Here is a 20,114-nt window from a genome sequence, read left to right as displayed (position 1 = left end):
CTAATGGACCATTGTATGTCAACTACAATTTAAAAAGAGTTCAAAAATCTGAACGATCAGGACTGATTTCTGGGATATAACCAAGAGTAAACAAGGACCTAAAAGCCATACAGAGTTACCAAGAGGAAGGTTCAAGATACAAGTTCAAGGGTGCTATTTATGGCTAGAGAAAACTGCAACTATCCCTTGAAACACTGCACAGAAGAAATCTTTTTTTTTCTGATGGTCAGCAGGGGTAATGATTATAGACATTCTGAAATCTGAATAGGCTTGTAAAGAAGCAGCAGTATGAATGTTAAACAATTGATTATTTCTTCCAGGAAGAAATGTAACTTTCCAAGCCTCCCATTGTGTCTCTTAACTGCATTGAACAATTTCCATGAAAAATTATTCACCGTGCCCAAGTTTCCAGAGGAACAATTTCATATAGAAATTGTTTCTCTGTTTGACAACCTTAGCCACGTAAAATACTATGTTTGAAAGTAGAACACACTATTCATTGCACAGTATATATTAGGGGAGATTGTTCCATGTAATTCCAAAAGTTTATATGCCACTCTACAATTCAAAAATGGCCAAGGAGGTACATGGACCCAGAATAATCTAATGCTTTCAAAATGAAAGCATAATAGCAGTAACTTGTCATGGGGCTTAGGAAGATAGGACTAGCTATTTCGTAGATTTGCAGTTTATCACCTGACAGAGGCAGCATGTTTACCATGCTCTATCTTTTGGAAATATTATTGCTCTTCATCCATGTCTGAGCCAAGAAGAAATCCTGGAGTTTGGCCTTCTGCATACTTCCATTTTAGAAGGAAACTTGAAAACAAGCAATTCTGGGAGCCCAGACCTAATTTTTAAAGTAGCTAGATGTACCACAAAAGATAATTATACATATTAATGTCCACTGTGGGTGTTTCCAATCCTGTTAAGAATTCTCAATAAGATCCATAATAAGAACACCATTATGCAGTTATATAATTTTGTTTCCTACGTGCCTCTTAGCAAGTGAACAGAAATTCTGGAGGATTTCGTCTATGGAGCTTTTACATTGTGCTTGGTGACATAAGCCCCAGTGGGTGAAAACACGGAATGAATGCATCACTGGGCCTTCCCTCTGTTCCAAAGCTCCAGAGTTCACCCAGCCCCACGTACCTGCTGCCGAGGGGAACTGGGCGGCACGTGGTGTTGGTGTTCCGGCTTACGAGCCTTGTCTGCGTTTGTCCCGGCCATCCCGGAGACATCACCCACAGCATACGAAGCAACATTTTACCCATTTTACTGTCGTGGGGAGAACGAGAGGCAGGGAACTCTCGTTTCTTCAGGCAGAGGTTATGTGCCTTCCTCTTAAATTCAGAAAGAGTGAGAAGCATTGCCCCAAAATAAGTCTCTGAAGGGAGAGGCAAGAGGAAAAAAGGACAAAGAAATGGAGGTTTCTTCTTTAAGAATCACAGTAGTCAAAAGCAAAGGAACAATATAAACAAAGTACCCTTTAAGACAGTGCTTAATAACCTGTCTCTATCTAGGTTTGAGCAAAGCAAAGTTTCAGTTAAAAGTCCATCCGCTTTAAGGGGCGCCTGCGTGGCTCAGTTGGTTAAGCAACTGCCTTCGGCTCAGGTCATGATTCTGGAGTCCCGGGATCGAGTCCCACATCGGGCTCCCTGCTCAGCAGGGGGTCTGCTTCTCCTTCTGACCCTTCCCCTCTCATGCTCTCTGTCTCCCATTCTCTCTCTCAGATAAATAAATAAAATCTTTAAAAAAAAAAAAAAAAGTCCATCCGCTTTAAGGGCTTTTGTGGTTTATCAAATATTGTTACACTTAAAAATATTGTTTACCTTGCTACCTGTGGCTTTAATTTTTTTTTTTTTTTTATCATTACCTGTAAGTCGGCAATAGAACATTTCATATCCTTTCTACCTGTGAAGATGCTTTTAAGGCATCTGGGTAAGTACTATTACCTTCAATAGTATTATTGCTTTTAGGGCTTTTGTGTTCTCAAAATACCTGATTATTAATATGCCTGTGAAAATGCTTCTGATAAAAGATTTTAATTGGAGTTGAGCATAAGTCAGGCAGAGCAAATGTTCATGTTTTCCTTTTTTTCTCTCATTTTTTGATGTACAGGAAAGAAGTTCTATTTCACAGAGGCTTTGGCCCATTAATTGGCACTAGAATTATTACAGCTACGATTTTGGGGGGTCAGATCTATGATCTCCCCCTAGCAACTATCATAGTATCTAACATGTGATAGACAATAAATGTGTTGAATTAGTAACTGGAAATTAGGGAACACCTGGTGAGATCATAGGTCTCTTCTGTAACCTGTATACCCTTCTTATCCAAAGGGTCCTTTGGTTGATAAGTATGTATCTGTGGTTCATAATTAGAAGTTTTTATGATGCAAAGTATATACTACGGTATCAAATATTTAGTACCACCTATGCCCAAAGCACTGCGCTAGGGGACACAAAGATTAGTGTCAACACCCATGCCCTCTGAGAGTCTGTAAATGCCCCCGAAGGGCAGGAGGGAGCTCCAGGGTTACATTGCGAGATAACTGTATGGCAGGGTTCTTAACTTCATTAACAAAAGAAACTTGCCCTTTAAGTCAACTTCCCTTTCATCTAAACGATCACTAATGCATAGACCTACTTCCCTTCTCCAATTGGCTATCACTGTCCTGTAACAATTCCCCATTGTTCAAACCTGTGGAACACTGAGGTACTTTGTATTTGTACCCTGTCTTCTCACTGTCCCCTGTCCCTTTCAGCCCTAAGAGAGGCTGGAAAAACCTACTTATCCCAGGCACATGTGATCACTAGGCAGAGGGTGCATGTTTCTACTCTTGGATGTTTGTCTTGTGGCTGCCATCTTGAAAAGTACCAGTTAAATGGGATGACTTCAGAGTTTTATTCTTGTGTTTCAAAACCTATTACGGAGTTAGAAAAGGGGACGTTTCAACATAAATGCATCTGTCTCATAGTTTTTCAAAGCAGCTGTAGGGATTTCATTTTCAGATGAGGAATCATTTTCATTTTTAGCCTGTCAACTACAGTGAGCGTTTTGTGCATACAAATCCTGCCACAAAGACCTTGGGGGTGTCAACCCACCCCAGTGATCTCAGAAATTGAGATTCCCTACTCCCCTTCAGCCATTCCCCCGCCATCCCAAAGAGAACAAAAAATCATTTAAAATACCTTGAGGGCAAGCAGCAAATCGCTTTTTTAAAGATTTAAGAACTTGAGGAATTTGGCATTTGCTGTTTATGGATGGGAATCCAAAGCAAAATCAGTTGTTGTGTTCTCTTGCAAACACTCCTATGTTCAACTGCTGTGTTACTGTCCCATCTGTTTTTACCAAGTTTTCTAGCTTCCTCCTCTGTGTCTTGAGCTGATAAAATCAAGGAGGGGGCGTCTACCAGGTTCCCTTACCATCTTCCAGGCAGCTAAAGCTGTTCAGATAGCTGAGACCTCCCTTCGTTGGCCCTTCTGTTTCTTAGTGGGGAAGGGCCTATTCCAACCCCAACTGGTGCTGACCAGTAACTTCCTACCCCTTTCCCTTTAAAAGCAAGGTCCTCAACCCTTGGCCACTTATGCAGCATCCTTACCTCTGAAATGGATGTAACGATCAGATGGAAAAGCCCTCCCAAAGGCGACTCCTACCCCTGTAAAGAAGAGAAATCTGTTTCTGTAAAAATGAAGAGCCAAGAATTTAACTGGAACACCTTTCAACTTCACTGTGGACGGTGGTGATGTTTCTTGGACTCTCTGCTGGCATTCAGCACCTAATACTTCAATCCTGTTTCTGCAATGAATGCTCTCTGTGCAGAGTCTGATGAATATCCAGAGGAAGTGCATCATAAACCAAAGTCGCTGCTAAAAGCAGTTCTAAGAAGCGAGTCATTTTCTTAACGTGGGTTCTAGCAATTCAATTTCACTCAGAAAGAAACCTTTACAGCAGCATGAACAGGATTCACCATCAGCTACCAAACCTGAGGCTTTCTGTGCTAAAAGTGAAAAAATACATGTACATCCCTGTGATCATAGTTGTAATGTAATTCTAAGACTCTTCCTTATTGAAAACTAAGACCTGAAAAAGACTTTAGTAAGAATTCTACTTTTCTCATGTAGAGAAGAGAAAACTAAAGTCCTGTGAGGTTTAGCTAGTCTCCTTGACCTAACTTAGTTAGTCCAAAGTCAAGAACTTAGAACCATTTCTCAAGTCCAGTTCACTGCTCGGTCTTCCCCACCACTTTGCCTTTCTTACAAAGTTGTCTTCCTCTACCCAGCCCCCCGCCCCGAAACATCCTTTATCCATCACTCAATCACTCAGAAGAATTCAATGGATCAACTTTTTTTTTGGATTTTTTTTTTATTAGTTTCAGAGGTCCAATTTAGTGATTGATCAGTTGCATACAACCCCCAATGCTCATTCCATCAAGAGCCCTCCTTAATGCCCATCACCCAGTTACCCTATCCCTCCAGCCCCCTCCCCTCCAGCAACCGTCAGTCTGTCTCCTAGAGTTAAGAGTCTCTCATGTTTTGCCTCATGGATCAACTTCTTAGAGTAAGTCATTAATAATTAGCCTAAGTGAAACCTCTGGGTCATCATACCTTGCTCTATGAGCAAGGGAGAGGCCAAACTTGGCCTTGGCTGGCCTTTATCAGGTTCCAGGAATTGTTGAAGATGCTAATCAAGAAAGTGCTTTCTTGCTCATAGTGCAAGGTATGATGACCCAAAGGTTTCATTTAGGCTAATTATTAATGACCTACTCAAAGAAGTTGATCCATGAGTACTTGCCTGGTGATGGGTATTAAAGAGGGCACGTTCTGCATGGAGCACTGGGTATTATACACAAACAACGAATCATGGAACACTACATCAAAAACTAATGATGAAATGTATGGTGATTAACATAAAACAATAAACAATTTAAAAAAAAAAGAAAGAAAGAAAGTGCTTGAATATTACTAGGAAGTATTTTCACCTCCCATCAGCTACACTAGGCCTTGGCTGTGTTACTGAAACACTTACATCCTTTAGGTTTGTCTCATCCATTTGAAATGCAGCATACTTAAATTAACCAACAAAATCACAACAACATAGACTCTGTCAGTTCATTAAAATATGCTAACAGGCATACAGTTTGCTAAGTCACCCCAGGAGGGCAGAAGAATAGGGCTGCTTGGACACTGAGCAGTGGAAACATGCCCTTCCTGTCGTTTTGCAGCCAAAAATACCAAACAAGCTTGCAAGAGACAAGATTCACCTTGGCCTTCTGGCATTTTGCCTTCCTCCAGGGAAATGAAGAACATGGGGATAACAATTACAATACAGGGTGGGGAAATCAGCACCTTTTTCCCCTCCTAGTGTTGCCAGACAGGTCACAAGCTCCTCTTGATTTCTTTAAAAAAAAAAAAAAACTGGTTGAATAAAAAGGTTCCTGAGGGGTAGAGTTTAGCCCAGAAATAGGTCAGTACCTCCCTAATATTCCATTTTAAATGTGGTCCCAAGACAGAAACAGGTACTTTTTAACAGGCTCAGATTCAAGACACATTTTTTTTTTGAGAAACAGTTACTCAATGAGCTAGAACTTACCATGATCATTCAGATGACAAATATGAACCCCCCCAGCTACGTTGCAAAGGATTCTGCTCTGGAATTTATCAACAGTTGTGTTCGTTTGTTTTCTTTTTTTTTTTTTTTAATTTTATTATGTTAGTCACCATACAATACATCATTAGTTTTTTTTTGGTTTTGGGTTTTTTTTTTTAATTACTATTATGTTATGTTAATCACCATACATTACATCATTAGTTTTTGATGTAGTGTTCCATGATTCATTGTTTGCATGTAACACCCAGTGCTCCATTCAGTACATGCCCTCTTTAATACCCATCACCGGGCTAACCCATCTCCTAACCCACCCCTCCTCTCTAAAACCCTCAGTTTGTTTCTCAGAGTCCATAGTCTCTCATGGTTCATCTCTCCCTCCAATTCCCGCCCTTCATTTTTCCCTTCCTTCTCCTAATGTCCTCCATGCTATTCCTTATGTTCCACAAATAAGTGAAACCATATGATAATTGACTTTCTCTGCTTGACTTACTTCACTTAGCATAATCTCCTCCAGTCCCATCCATGTTGATGTAAAAGTTGGGTATTCATCCTTTCTGATGGCTGAGTAATATTTCATTGTTATATGGACCACATCTTCTTTATCCATTCATCTGTTGAAGGGCATCTCGGCTCTTTCCACAGTTTGGCTATTGCGGACATTGCTGCTGTGAACATTGGGGTGCATATGGCCCTTCTTTTCACTACATCTGTGTCTTTGGGGTAAATACCCAGTAGTGCAATTGCTGGGTCATAGGGTAGCTCTATTTTTAACTTCTTGAGGAACCTCCACACTGTTTTCCAAAGTGGCTGTACCAACTTGCATTCCCACCAACAGTGTAAGAGGGTTCCCCTTTCTCCACAACCTCTCCAACATTTGTTGTTTCTCTCCCTGTCCATTTTTGCCATTCTAACTGGTGTAAGGTGGTATCTCAATGTGGTTTTGATTTGAATTTGTTGTTTGTTTTCTTAACAGGTTAAAAACGCAGCTGCCAATGTACTCAGGGAAACATGGCTAATTTACAAAAATACAAAGCTAGTAAAAAAGATAGATCATGCAAAAGTAAGAAAACATCAACGAAAATTCTTGCAAGCTATTCACCAGTAAGTACCATTTCTCATTTGTTGCCTTCCTGCTTGTGTAGCTCTGGGTCTAAATTCTCACACTTGGTCATTCTTCTCTCGTGAGAGAGGAAAGAAGAAAACACTGTCATATCTGTGCCCAGAAGACATTATTTGGCATTTTAGTAATTCCACAAATGAAATGCTGAGAAGATTGTCAGTTCTTTTTAGGACTAAAAAAATCATTCATTACGGGGGAGAATCGTCATTTACTGTATTAACTTTAAAATGTCTTCTCAGGTTCTCTCTTTAGAAACAATATTTTCAGTTGCAATTGTATTTCCTACTATAGCTTAATTATTCATCTAGTTTGCTCTAGGATGTTTAGTTTGTATCTACTGCAAAATCTTGACAAACATTAACTATTTTATGACCTGTCTGGATTTTGTTTTTAACACCCTGCCAACATGTTTCTATGAAGATAGTATAGACGCTTGATTTAATACTTGCATTTTTAAATGAGTCTTTACTCAGGACTTGGGGGATTTTCTATACACTCCGTGTTCATTATAGATTTTATAGTGCCTGCAGACCTTACACTCTTCCACCATTATTCTGACTTTATCCAGACCACCATTATTCAGTTTGTTGAAGTTCTTCACACCATTTTGTTGTAACACTGTATATAACCATCATAGACTTTTAAAGGACAAATGCCTCTGTAGTGAGTTTCAATAATGACTTGAAAGCACCAATTTTTCTCCCTCAGGCTGGCAGCATCCTTACCGTAAGTACATTCATGTGGGCATCCATCTTGAGGCTGCACAGCCTTGCTCTTAAGTCCATGCCATTTCTGTGTGGGGAAGAGCAGATCTGTCCCATGGATGGGCCAGAACAATAGCTTTCCTCATGCAGCCTACCAGGGGAATCATGGAAAGGTAGGTCAACACACTGGGTATCCTGATTAGATGGCAAGATGTGTCTTTCTCGGAGCTGCCTAGTGTGGTAGACCAGAAAGCTCTGAAGCTGGAGTTTTTATTGTATATCCTCAGGTAGCACATACCTAATATATTATACTGAGAGTCTCTCGGAAATCACTCAGCATTCAAGGGCTACCCTTTCACTTCTCCCTCCAACTGTGCGTTTCTAAATAGCTAGCACTCACAATGTGGACTCTGTGTAGAAATTACTACCATAATGAGAATAAAATCCAGGCACTGTGAGATCTAAAATGGAGACTCCACACATACAGTACAGTAGAGCCCGCCCTCATGGCTCCTCAGAGCGCTTTAGTCATGTTCTTGCTGCCACCAGCCCCAAAGTGACATCATTTCCCCTTTAGCTCTGGGATGTCACACTGGGCCCCCAACTATGCTTTTTATCCCATTGTAAGGAAAGGCTAGAATTTTAAGATAATACTCTGTCCAAGTCTGGGAATGCGTAAAAGGGAAACACAGAGGGACACCGGATCAGATCTGGCTCCCAAGAAGAAACTGCTTGCTGGAGATCACGGCTACCTTTATAACCAAATACCATCCCCTAGGAGCCTCCACATCTTGATTCCTTAAAGTTTAGACTAAGAGAGCGAGTCCCCGGAGAGACACTGAGCCTTCACCTCTGAGGACAGGCTGCCTCCTCAAGGGTCCCCGGGTACCCCTCTCCTGGTAGAGTGGCCATTCCTACACCCCCACAAGTGTACCACATAGAAACCCAACATTCATCCAAGATTTCTCCATACTGTGGAGAATCATCCTTTGTACTTTTAATATTTCAATACGAACTTATATTGTTCAGGTATATTAAAAAAAAAAACACAAAACTTACCTTTGTGTGTGTGGGCAGGTGTGGTCAGTCTATGGGTCTAGCAACCACACATGCCATTTCCTCTGGGATCATATTTATAACCCTTTCTGTCAGTGTGATGTACCTATTAAATAGAAAATGAAATGTGAGTGTCCTTGGGTGCCATTGATAAGTTTTTATATAATAAAACTATTGGAAAAACTGCTTTGATGGTTTCTGTAATAATTTTGTAGCCACATGTGAATGGTGGGTATTTATATTTTTATCTATCTTGTCGCAAAATGCACTCATGCTCCAATCTTGGGGCAGGTGGGGGCAGCTTAGGGGTATTCACTGTAAATTTTTTTCAACTTTGCCACAGGTTTGAAAATTTTTATAGTATGTCAGAAAAAATTATTGGGGGAAGCGAAGTTGAAAAATTGCCCCTAAGCAATTGTTAGATTTCTAGAAGGTGCACGGACCCACTCTTAAGGGGTTCAAGGTATAGCTTACATGGGCCTTCCAGAATCCTGCTCTGGGATAGCATAACAGAGGAAACCATTCATGATTCTTCTGCTTCTTGCAGACATTTCTCATTCTGTTTCTTCAGTAGCAACAATGTAGTTCTGAAGTAGATCAGCTTCGAGCAACGCAAATGTTCTAAATTGTTTTATAACTTAGTCTTGGGGTTATCTGATTTCCTTTGAGGTGGGAGGGTACTTATACTTTGTAAAAAAAAAAAAATTAAGTACAACTGGACATTTATATGGGCTGGGTTTTGGCTAGATTATTCTAATCGTGCCTAATCTCTCATTTTGAGTGAGTGAGTGAAGTCATGCAGGAAAGCACACAGGGCTCGATTCTTCAGGGCAAGGCTCCCATTGCCCACTATTCAGACACAGATTTATAATTTCATTGGCTAGAGCTCTGCTGGCCTCTCCCATCCTCTGATTTGTCCTGAGAGCTTTTCTGGAGCTCGATCTGGACTCCCCTCTTCCCAGCGTCTCTCCCTGACACATGGCCTCCCTAGTCTCCAGTAGATGCCTGCTTCTCCAGGCTCTGTCCTCTTTCCAGTAACAGATCTGTCTTTAGGGATCATCACTTAGTGCCAGGAAGCATTCTGTGCCTGTAGACCTTTGAGCACTTTTTCTGGTATCAGCATTAACTCTTTTAAAGTGTATCATTCTTCTATCTCAACTACAGACCACCCAGCAATCAACATGAACTTGTCTTGGAGCCGAGAAATTCAGTAAACAGAATTTCTCTGATGCTGAGTTTTTGGATTACCCACCTTTCAGAAAGCCAGGCTTCTGAACAGCCCCAACTCGGAGTAGATGTACCCCCTCCAAGAAACACTGACATTATAATCCCATTGTTGAGACTATTGTCCCTATGACATTCATATTAGACCAAAATGGGTCTTGTAGTTTACTTGGACATCGAGTATCAAAGAGGCCATAATGACCTGGTAGAGGTTCTTCCTTCTGAACCTTCGTTCTGGAGAAAGCGCTGTGTTTCGGGTGAGGCAGTCTCTCAGCAGTGAAGGATGCTAATATAATTGAACAGTGTTTTTCTGTGATCACTGTGCCAAAATCCTGCAGAACCTTAACAGGATCTTTCCGCCAATGAATCGAGCCCCCTGTGCACAATTGAACACCACGCTGTTATTTTGTTCCAGAATATTTTACAGTTTCTTTTCTTTTGTTTTGTCTTTTTATTTCAACAAAATGAAAATAGAGCTCGGAAGTAAGTTGTGTGAGCCGCTCCCCTCAACATTTGCAGAATTTTCTACTGGCTGCATGCACCCAAGTGGATCCTTTATTTGTGAATTTTAGTAGTCTGATTGCTGCTATGGAAATGTGATCCAAAATCATGATCTTTTCCTGTGATAAGTGAAGTTCACAAGGAAGAAGTCAACATATGTTCCTTATTCTTCTTTTGGGGGGCGGGGGGAAGGGAAGTAAAACACACACCTTTTACCTTTTATTCTGACAGCTGAAGCTTTAAGTAGGCTTTTTTTCTGCCAGTTCTATGGTTCAGGCAGTCTCAGAAGCAGCAAGGCAAGATGATTTAAGTGCAAGTAGCTCAGGGGATTCCAATCGAATAGGCTGCTCTACGTCAGCTTTCCGGATTAGTGGAAAAGAAAATGGGCAAAATTCTACTGTCAGAAACATAATATAGGAATTCAAGAGAAGGAAATTAGGCTTCACTGTTTGGAAGACAGAGTACTCACCTCAGCGAAGGGACCAGCACTCTGGCCCTTCCGCGGGACCGGCCAAGCTCAGGACTTTGCCTGCACTCACTAGTTGCTGGAGGCTTCTGATCTGGTTCCCCAAACTTGGGTCATTCATGTGCCGACTCTCCTATTACTTAAATCTGAAAACAAAGCTTGATGTAAGTCTCTATCACAAAATGGCTAAAAAACAAAAACAAAAACAAACCAAAATGAAAAAACCAAAAAACCATTCCCAGCAAAGAGAGGTAAAGGCAGCATTAGCCAACAACTGCAACACTGGCGTTGAATTCTAGCCACGGACCGTTGCCTGCAGAAAGCTCTCAGCTGAAATCCTGCTCTCTCTTTTTTCAGAAAGGAGAGACTAGCAGGTGTTGGGAGATAAAAACGGGATAGAACCAGCCTGAGACATTTTTCCTGTAATAATCATGAATTGGAAGAGAATTAAAGAGAACTGTCTCTCCATCTGGTTTAGTATTTAAGGTCTTCTTGTTTGCGTGTCACTTGGCCATCTAGAACACCTCTGCTGGTATAAATCCAGCACTTCAGAACCACTGTCCTCACCTAACCCTATTCGTTTCCTCCATTAAGAAACTGAAGGTCAAATTAGGTCCAGGGAGAATGGAGTCCATGTCTGGCCCCTTTGTTTTCTCTAGTACATTTCTGTAGAATGACCCCACACATGTTTCAAGGGGTTTTTTTTTTTTTTTGGCAGGGGGAGGGAAGGGACTTGTTTTTAAAAGGCAGACACAAGAACTGTAATCCTTGTAACTACTTAGAGAAACCTATCTCAACGACGTGTTAGATTTAAATACATATTTGTAAATTTCTTTTACACTTAAACATATTCCATCTCTAGAATAGCACAGAAAGGAGCCAATTAACTGAGTTCCAAGCATTCTAATAGAGAAACACAGACTTGCAATGATATGTTATAACCTTAAGCTGTTTTGGATGGTTAAATATCGTGTTATAGGCAGGTGTCAGTTAAACCCATACTGGCAGAAGGAACTCTATCTTCACTGTCAAGCAGATTTGGGGACATATTGGATATCGTAGTTTCAAAACAAAATCCCTGTGCATCATGAACATTTGTTGCAAAAATCTCCCTGGCAGTAAAATCTTGCCCTGTGAATTTTTTATCCCTTTTTTGTAATTACCTTTCATTTAAATTGGGAAATTATCAAGATGACTCTCCAACATCAACACTATACTTTACAAACAACGTGTCATCAAGGCAAAAAGGTTAGCAGGGACTTTTTTTTTTTTTTTAACTAAGTAGCTGAGAGAGACTTGCTCCTCTCCTGGAGCATGGCTCTGAATCGTTGGCTTAAAGAACAATAAACCACTTGTCTTCTGTTGGAAAATCTTCATTTCTTGGTACAGAGTAAGCAATGAATAAATATTTTTTTAAAATATTATAGTAAATAAGTTAAGGAATAGTAAGAGTTGTCATTCAGAAAGATTTAAAAAAAAAAAAAACCAGTGGTCGTTTGACTGTCAATCAGATATATGCAGTGATATTTCAAAGTATCTAAAAGTAACTTTACAAGTAGTGGTCCCATCTGTCAGACATTTTAATTGTCCGCTGACTTTTATCTACAATAAAAAATTAAGGGAAATTCTCCCAAGGAAATGGTCTGGCTTCCCTTCAAATTCATGGCAGTTTAAGATAAAAGTCAAGGGAAACACAAGGAAGAATAAGAGAATTATGTGTTTTGAGTTATCTTGCTGCTGGTTGAATAAAAGCTTTCTTTTTGCTAATAAGAATCTCACTTATCACTGTGTTTCATCAGGTTCAAATACCTAACCCAATCCATCTCCAGCTGAACAGGGCTATGCCCCGTATCTAGTCATGTAGGCATAGGAAGGTGCTCACTGCTCCAACATTGATGAAATTGTCGTCGCTTTGCCTATTTCTTCCTATGTCTATTTGAAACGATACTGGGATTTTAAGGAATGTTTTGACTTTTCTCATATGGTTAAATCCTTATGAGCCTTACTCCGTTCAACTTTTAACTCCCTGGTAAATAGTTGTCCTAAGGACACCTCATCTCTTTCTCTCTCTCTCTCTCTCTCTCTCTCACTCCTTTCCTTTTTTGCGGTGTTGGGGAAGCATGCTTCTCATTGTACCAGATACATAACCAGTTTGGACTTGACCCCAAATATTCAAGGCATTATCCATGCAGTTCTTTGCTCTTGTCAATTTTATGCATGCTCTTTGGAAGGCGTATGAGAGCAGTAGAAAGGAAGGAGCCCTTCTGACTTCAGATTCTGTCTTTTAGATTAAGAAGTGTAAAGATGGAGCAGAGGAAACTGAATGACCAAGCCAATACCTTGGTGGACCTGGCCAAGGTAAGCTTGGGGTCTCAGCCCTCGTGATGAGGTCTGTTGGAATGAAGCACTGCATAGTAACTGATCGTGCTTTGGGAGGAGGACACCCCAAACTTGCTTCATCAAGCCAATAAACCACCCTAAACCCAACTTAACAGAATTTTCCTAAAACTCTTCCTTCATATGCCCTTTCCCTACATAAATTATTCAACCCCCATTCTAAAAGCCTTCCTACTTACAGGGGCTTGAAAATACAGTAAGAAACATAAGTGGAATATGAGACAATACCGTTGGGTTTCATATTTGTCATTCAGTCTCATCCCTTTGAGAACAGAACTACATCCTGGGTTTGACCATGACGTTCAGGGCTACATAGGACTCAGCAATAAAATTATTTTTTTATTTATTTTAAGCCCACTCAGAAGACTGCAATGTTGAAATTTAAAAAAAAAAAAAATTACATCGTAACATGAGAATCATCTTTCCAAAAAAAAGAGAATCAGTTTTTATAATTTAGGATTCTTTTTTCATTATTTAAAAAATCATAGTACTTTTTACAAAGCACATTAATGGTCCCTTGATTCTTCTGTCACACTCACAAGATTTATCTGGTTGATTTTTGCTTGTTCCTCTCAAGTCAACTCCACTTTAAAAATATGAATATTTGCCCACAATGACAACCTTCCATTTTCCTGAGCTAATTCCAAAGGAGGCATCATGTGGAAGTTCTCAACCTTTTTTTTTTTTTTTTTTTAAGATCTTATTTATTTGACAGAGAGAAAGACAGCTAGAGAGGGAACACAAGCAGGGGGAGTGGGAGAGGGAGAAGCAGGCTTCCCGCGGAGCAGGAAGCCCGATGCGGGGCTCGATCCCAGGACCCTGGGATCACGACCTGAGCCGAAGGTGGACGCTTAACGACTGAGCCACCCAGGTGCCCCAGTTCTCAACCTTTTAACACGAATGCTTTCAAAGGGGCAACTCTCTCTAGGGGCACCTGGGTGGCTCAGTCGGTTAAGCATTGGACTCTTGACTCTGGCTCAGGTCATAATCTCAGGGTTGTGAGATCAAGCCCTGCATTGGGCTCTGCACTCAGCAGGGAGGCTGTTGGAGATTCTCTCTCTCCCTCTTCCCCTCCCTGCGCATGCTCGCTCTCTCTCAAAACAAATAAATAAATCTTTAAAAAAAATAATAAAAAAATAAAGGGGCAACTCTCAGTTGGATCTGTATATCCTGTTGTTTGTCTTATATAAAGCCTCCAGTATCACTAGGAAAATTACACCTATTTATTCTAGCCTCGTGAAATAACACAACGACATTATATTTGTCTTAATGCATATCAGTGACACATGCAATATAAATATGTAAAAAGTGAATATTTGAGGCCTTACAAATAGAAGGTAAGTGAAGAATTCAATGACTTACCCCCAGGAGAGCATATGTTGTGCATTGAAGATGGGCAGCACACATGAGACTCGAAAATGTTCTCAATTAATATTTACACACGTGGCTCTCAAATGGACACGTCTTGAACAAAGATGGGGCAGACTCTTACATCACTCCAAGGCCAAATGATAAAAAAATTGGGTAAATAAAGCAGACCACTTGGAAATAATATAACATTTTACTATATATAATTAATTTAATATTATAAATCTGCACTATATAGTGTCACTTCAGGAGTCTGTCTATAAGGCAGGATGCTCACAGATATGTGCTGCGCTATTTCTTTCAAATTATTTCTTGAGTACCATGCTTACTATTACAGCTACAGAGCTGTTGTGCCATAAGGGTTCAGTATTTTTGAGTGAGTGGATGTTGCTCCCATATTCTCAAGACTATGTAGTAAAAAATAAAGTTAATGTGCTCTGTCTCCATGACCAAGCTCAAACTAAGTGTCTGTGTCCTGAATAGTAACTCTCTTAATCAGTTCATTTATCATCATTAAGAGGTTAGTAAGCAGGTAAGAGCACATTTAATAGAGGGAAATAAGATAGAGGGATGGACAGCTTCAACAAAGGTTTTGAAACTTGGGAAAAGCATCAATGGAAAGAGATTCGTGTGCCCGTCCTTCCCTTCTTCCTGGTCTCTCAGTTCCCTCCAGAAACATAACTGGGAGTCCAAGTTATGAAAAGCCTCTCATCAAGACAATTTCAAGATTCGCTAGAGAACAAAAAACATTTTCCTCTTTCAAACCACTCAGCTCTGATAAACCCATAGCTAACAGGGTAGACTGGTAACTTAATCTCCCCCCAACTTTTTACCTCTCAAAATGCTTTTACCCAACGGAGAGCCTGTAATTTGAAACCTAGGGCCACAAAAGATGATTCAGAATTTTTTCTTGCTTTAAGTTACTAAATTACTTGACTAAATTAGTTTGTCCTAAACGTCCTTCATATTCCACCTTCAAAATTTTTGCTACAGTCCAGTACCTTCTGTGTACTATTATGATTATTCTTTAAATCTGCTTCATTTTAAAAATTACCCTTGCCCTAATAAGTATTACATGTTGCAAAACGAATGTGACGTGCTAACTTTTGTAACTGCTATTAAGAAATCTACACAAATATTAAATCACAACTTTGTCTCGACACCACCAAAAATCATGGGGCATACCACCAGCAAACCTGTATGACATTTTCTGCAACTGGATCAGGTTAAGGCCTAAAATCTTACATATTTTTAGGAGGGGGAGGGTGTGGGGGGGAAGGGAGAGAATCTTAAGCAGGCTCTCCATCCAGTGCAGAGCCCAAGGTGTGGGGCTTGATCTCACGACCCTGAGATCACAAACTGAGCCAAAATCAAGAGTTGGAGGCTCAACCGACTGAGCCACCCAGGGGCCCCAAAGATCCTACATTTCTAAATCCTGGCATTGAACAGACATACTAAATCTGCTTTGCAAAGTCAAGTGCTCCATCAGCTGATGCCCCTATTTCTTTGTGTGCCACCAAAAGGAATCCAACCCTCAGACTTGGAGAGTTGACAGTTTGCTTCCAGGGCCAGTGTCCTGAAACCTTAGTCCTTGGTTTCCTTATCTGTCTCCCATCCTGTTTTGTAGACCCAGAACATCATGTATGACATGATTTCCGACCTAAATGAACGGAGTGAAGACTTTGAGAAGAGGATCGTTACCGTGGAGACAAAACTAGAGACTCTGATTGGCAGCATCCACGCCCTCCCTGGGCTCATCAGCCAGACCATCAGGCAACAGCAGAGAGATTTCATCGAGGCTCAGATGGAGAATTACGACAAGCACGTCAGCTACGACAATGCCGAGCGGTCCCGGTCCTCGTCCAGGCGACGGCGGTCCTCCTCCACAGCGCCACCGACTTCATCAGAGAGTAGCTAGAAGAGAATCAGTCAACCACAAAATAAGACTTTTTGCCATCATATGGTCAATATTTTAGCTTTTATTGTAAAGCCCCTATGGTTCTAATCAGCGTTATCCGGGTTCTGATGTCAGAATCCTGGGAACCTGACACTAAGTTTTAGGCCAAAATGAGTGAAAACTCTTTTTCTTTTCCTTTCAGATGCACAAGGAATGCACCTATTATTGCTATATAGATTGTTCCTCCTGTAATTTCACTAACTTTTTATTCATGCACTTCAAACAAACTTTACTACTACATTATATGATCTATAATAAAAAAAAAAGTTAATTTCTGCACATACTTGTTTGGTCACTTGACATTTCTAAAGGTTCAGTTCTCACATTGTTTTCAAGCTAAGATGACTGGTTATCACCTGATACACGTTGATAACTTTCATTACCCAGAGTCTGGCTGGTTGGAAGAAGACTTTCAATCACCCTGTACTCCATTCACTAAGATGCTCCCCCATTACAAAATGTTACAGTCACATCCATTTGACACAGGGAGCTTACTATTCTTGTTGAGTTTACAGTGTCTAGTTTCTAATTGCGTTTATTTCCAAATTATCTGGAAGGTGGAGCTGTTACATCAAAGCATATATATAGACCAGATGCTTTCTGGAATTATTTTATTCCCAGTTTACCAGGAAATGTATTTAAAGAAAGTTATCAGGGTACACTACTGTCTGTGAACTGATATTGAAGACTTTTTGGTCTAAACCAGTTATTTCATCTTTTTCCTTATATTTGTTTATTATGGGAGGCCTGTGATGCGCTTGGTTTGGATTCCATGCGTATTCATACACGCATCTGTTTGCATAGTCCCTAACAGCATAATGGACATACATGAGCCTAACTCAACATGTCCATTATCACCTGGCAAATGGTCCCCTCTTAGTCTCTACTTGTGTATTTGGTACAAGGAAGTAAATGGCACCTTGTCAATTTCATGCGTTCTATCACACTTGTTTCATAGCTGGTTAAGGTCAGTTGCAGGGAAAGGGAACAGGGTGGTTAAATGTGGCCAGCACATCTCTTTCCAAATTTACTTTAAGAATTGACTGGGTTTAGAAGAACCATCTTAGAGGGGATAGCAGTGTGGAATTCCCTCACCTGCTCATGGTCTCCAGAGCCTACCAGAAGAGCTGATCTACAGTAGCAGGGGTAACACATCACAAAAGTAAGGCACGATTTAGACAGTTCTTCAACCTTGGATTGGCCTAACCTAAAATTTACTCCACATTTTCAGAAAATCTGCTTTTGCCCTCTTCCCCTTTATTTTACACCATACTGTTTGGAAAAGCCATTCGCACATCTTACATGTGTCTGTGTAGGGTGAGGATGAGGCCTAGAAGGTCTTTTAATAATAAGTGAAAGAAAAACTTTTAGAGTACCATTTTGGGAACATATTGCTGAGTTAAATGAACTTCAAATCCGACCTTCATGGGGATGTCTATTCCATGGATGAAATTAAAATTTTCTTTTATGGATTCTGGGTTATATACAAGAATAGATCCAGTATTTGGTGCAAACACTAGACATAAGAAAGAGAGAAATTTTGAAAAGATGATTGATTTGTTCTGGCAATTGACACTGTTAATTCTTATATAAGATTATATATATATAAAATATATAAGATTATAAAATTCTTATATATACCTCTATGGTGACTAAAAAGCAGAATAGCAGATAATTAAGTTTAATGATCTTCTTATTGATCAATTAGCACCACCATCCCAGAATATACTACAAGACTAGGGAAAGAATAATATATAGTTGAAGAACAGAGAAGAGAAATTAGATTTTAGATTTCATGACCTTGTATTTATCCTCCTCTTCCTGATTAAATGCAGCTCCTGTAGGTTGGCAGTCATCAGTCCCCCAAATTTGATCTGTCTTTTCCTGCTTCTTTATGCAAAGTAGATGAAGACTGGTAATGATTCGACAAAAGCGTATGATCCTTTGTTTCTGTATTTTAAAAAATACCAAATAACCAGAACTTGAAAGAGGAACAGAAGACCCATCAATCGGGTCAACATTATGGTCAACGAGTTGCTGAATGAACCCTACTTCCCTGCAACATGACCACAGTCTCCTCCCATATGCCTTTCAGCAGGAGGCAAAATCCCCTGGGGGCTCCTCAGATGACTACTCTTTTGTGGGGATCTAGGCCTTGCTCTAATTTGTACTTTGTCAAAATTTCTAATGATAATTGAGTGTTTTTACACCTGCCAGCCTACCATACCTGGGCCTCCCTGTTTCCTGACAGTCAGGATGGGAACATAGGGCTACCACAAATCATTTTGAATTACAACAGCCCCTCCTTCCTCAGTAACTTTCTTCACTTCTCCTACTTACGCACAATGTCACAAGTTGGCCACAACAAAGAAGATGCCATGCTCATCAAGAAACAAGGATGAGCCAAGTTTAACAGGTAATAGATCTAGGAAATTGAATATGTTTTCTCCCCAGTTGCTCCTCCCTTGGTAACTCTTTTCCAAGAGCTCTTCACACCAAAGCATCAGCAATAACCCAATAATGATATTCCAAAAGAGGGTATTATGTTCCAAGGAGAGGATGGGAATTGGGAGTGGGCAGGGGACCTGTAGGTTAGGTTTAATACAAATCTCAAGGTGTGGATTAAAATTCTACAGCCCTACTATTTTGCAAATTTACCTGGTCTTGAGAGGTGGAATAACAGAGTGGAAAGAGCATGTGGTTCAAAGAACAGGATTTAGAACTGAGTCCTGACACTTGCTAGCTCTATGCACTTGAACAGACTTAATCCTACTGAGCCTCTTTCTTCTCAGCCACAAAACAAGTGTCCAAGGAGATAGCAGAGGGCCTTTCTGAAGCCTAGCATCTATTTTTCCAAATGATGGCAGACATTTTTTATTACCATTTCCAGTATAAGAACAAATGCCAAACCCCCCAATACCTGCCTGTCTTACCACTTCTAACACCTGGCAGTAGAGTTTATAAATTCTCCCCTTTGCTTAATTAATTCTTAAAGGAAATTCCTAGACTCTGCATTTGTTGATTCGTTTCCTGATCCTGTCATTGTTTTTTTGTGTAATGGGATCTAGAATATCAATAGGTACATATGCTTTGTCTTTGTGATTCTGACCTACCCTTTCCTCCGCTTGCCATCCCACAAAATCTGTTGGTAAACATGATCCAGAAGTGTGGAGGGTGCTTGCGCCCTATGCTGATGACTTGGGATACATGATTAGGGCTGAGCTAATATGGCCACCCAAGAGTTGGACCAAAGGGCTCAATTCCTTTTCCAAACCCATCTCTGTCATTGGTGAGCTTCCACGTTCTTCTCCCCATCTGTAACACACACAGGTACAGTTTGTGCATTCTAAGGGGAACTGTCAAGCCAATCCACTAAGAAAATACTATCAAACTGGCTTTTTGACAAATGAATCCTAGTAGATGTTGTGAGGCTGGAAGCCAGGGCAACAAGGGGTAGGACACCAGCAACTTCTCCACCTCACTGACACTTTGGCCAGAGCCCCTGACAGGCACGCTCCTTTGTGATTTCTTAGGTCAGGGAAGAAAAAAAAGTCCATCAATGCTGCTTTCTAGTACTTCTATGAAATATGTCTCGAGTCAGTGAACCCGGAAATAGAAAATATAGATTATGACTTCGCAGATATTTCCCATTTCAAATTTTTAGAAATAATTTGAATTCCCCATCTCCCCCCTACCTCCCCCTCC

General features: G+C 40.4%; 1 protein-coding gene across 2 annotated transcripts in view; it reads left to right on the top strand.

The window, feature by feature from the left end:
* KCNN2 (potassium calcium-activated channel subfamily N member 2) overlaps window positions 1-17,892 on the top strand; it is a 481,118-nt gene extending 463,226 nt beyond the window's left edge. For both annotated transcript variants that reach the window (XM_032425402.1, XM_032425403.1), the window contains 4 exons: window positions 6,590-6,717; window positions 10,195-10,203; window positions 12,976-13,045; window positions 16,080-17,892. In XM_032425402.1, coding sequence (XP_032281293.1) covers window positions 6,590-6,717; window positions 10,195-10,203; window positions 12,976-13,045; window positions 16,080-16,370 — 498 coding nt within the window. In that variant the 3' untranslated portion in view covers window positions 16,371-17,892. The remainder of the gene's footprint in view (window positions 1-6,589; window positions 6,718-10,194; window positions 10,204-12,975; window positions 13,046-16,079) is intronic.
* The last annotated feature ends 2,222 nt before the right edge of the window (window positions 17,893-20,114 follow it).

The sequence above is a fragment of the Phoca vitulina genome, unplaced genomic scaffold (genome assembly GCF_004348235.1).
Source record: "Phoca vitulina isolate PV1807 unplaced genomic scaffold, GSC_HSeal_1.0 scaffold32, whole genome shotgun sequence".
Classification (NCBI taxonomy): domain Eukaryota; kingdom Metazoa; phylum Chordata; class Mammalia; order Carnivora; family Phocidae; genus Phoca; species Phoca vitulina.
The sequence above is the reverse complement of the archived record's forward strand: the minus strand, read 5'-3'. Positions and strand labels throughout refer to the sequence as shown.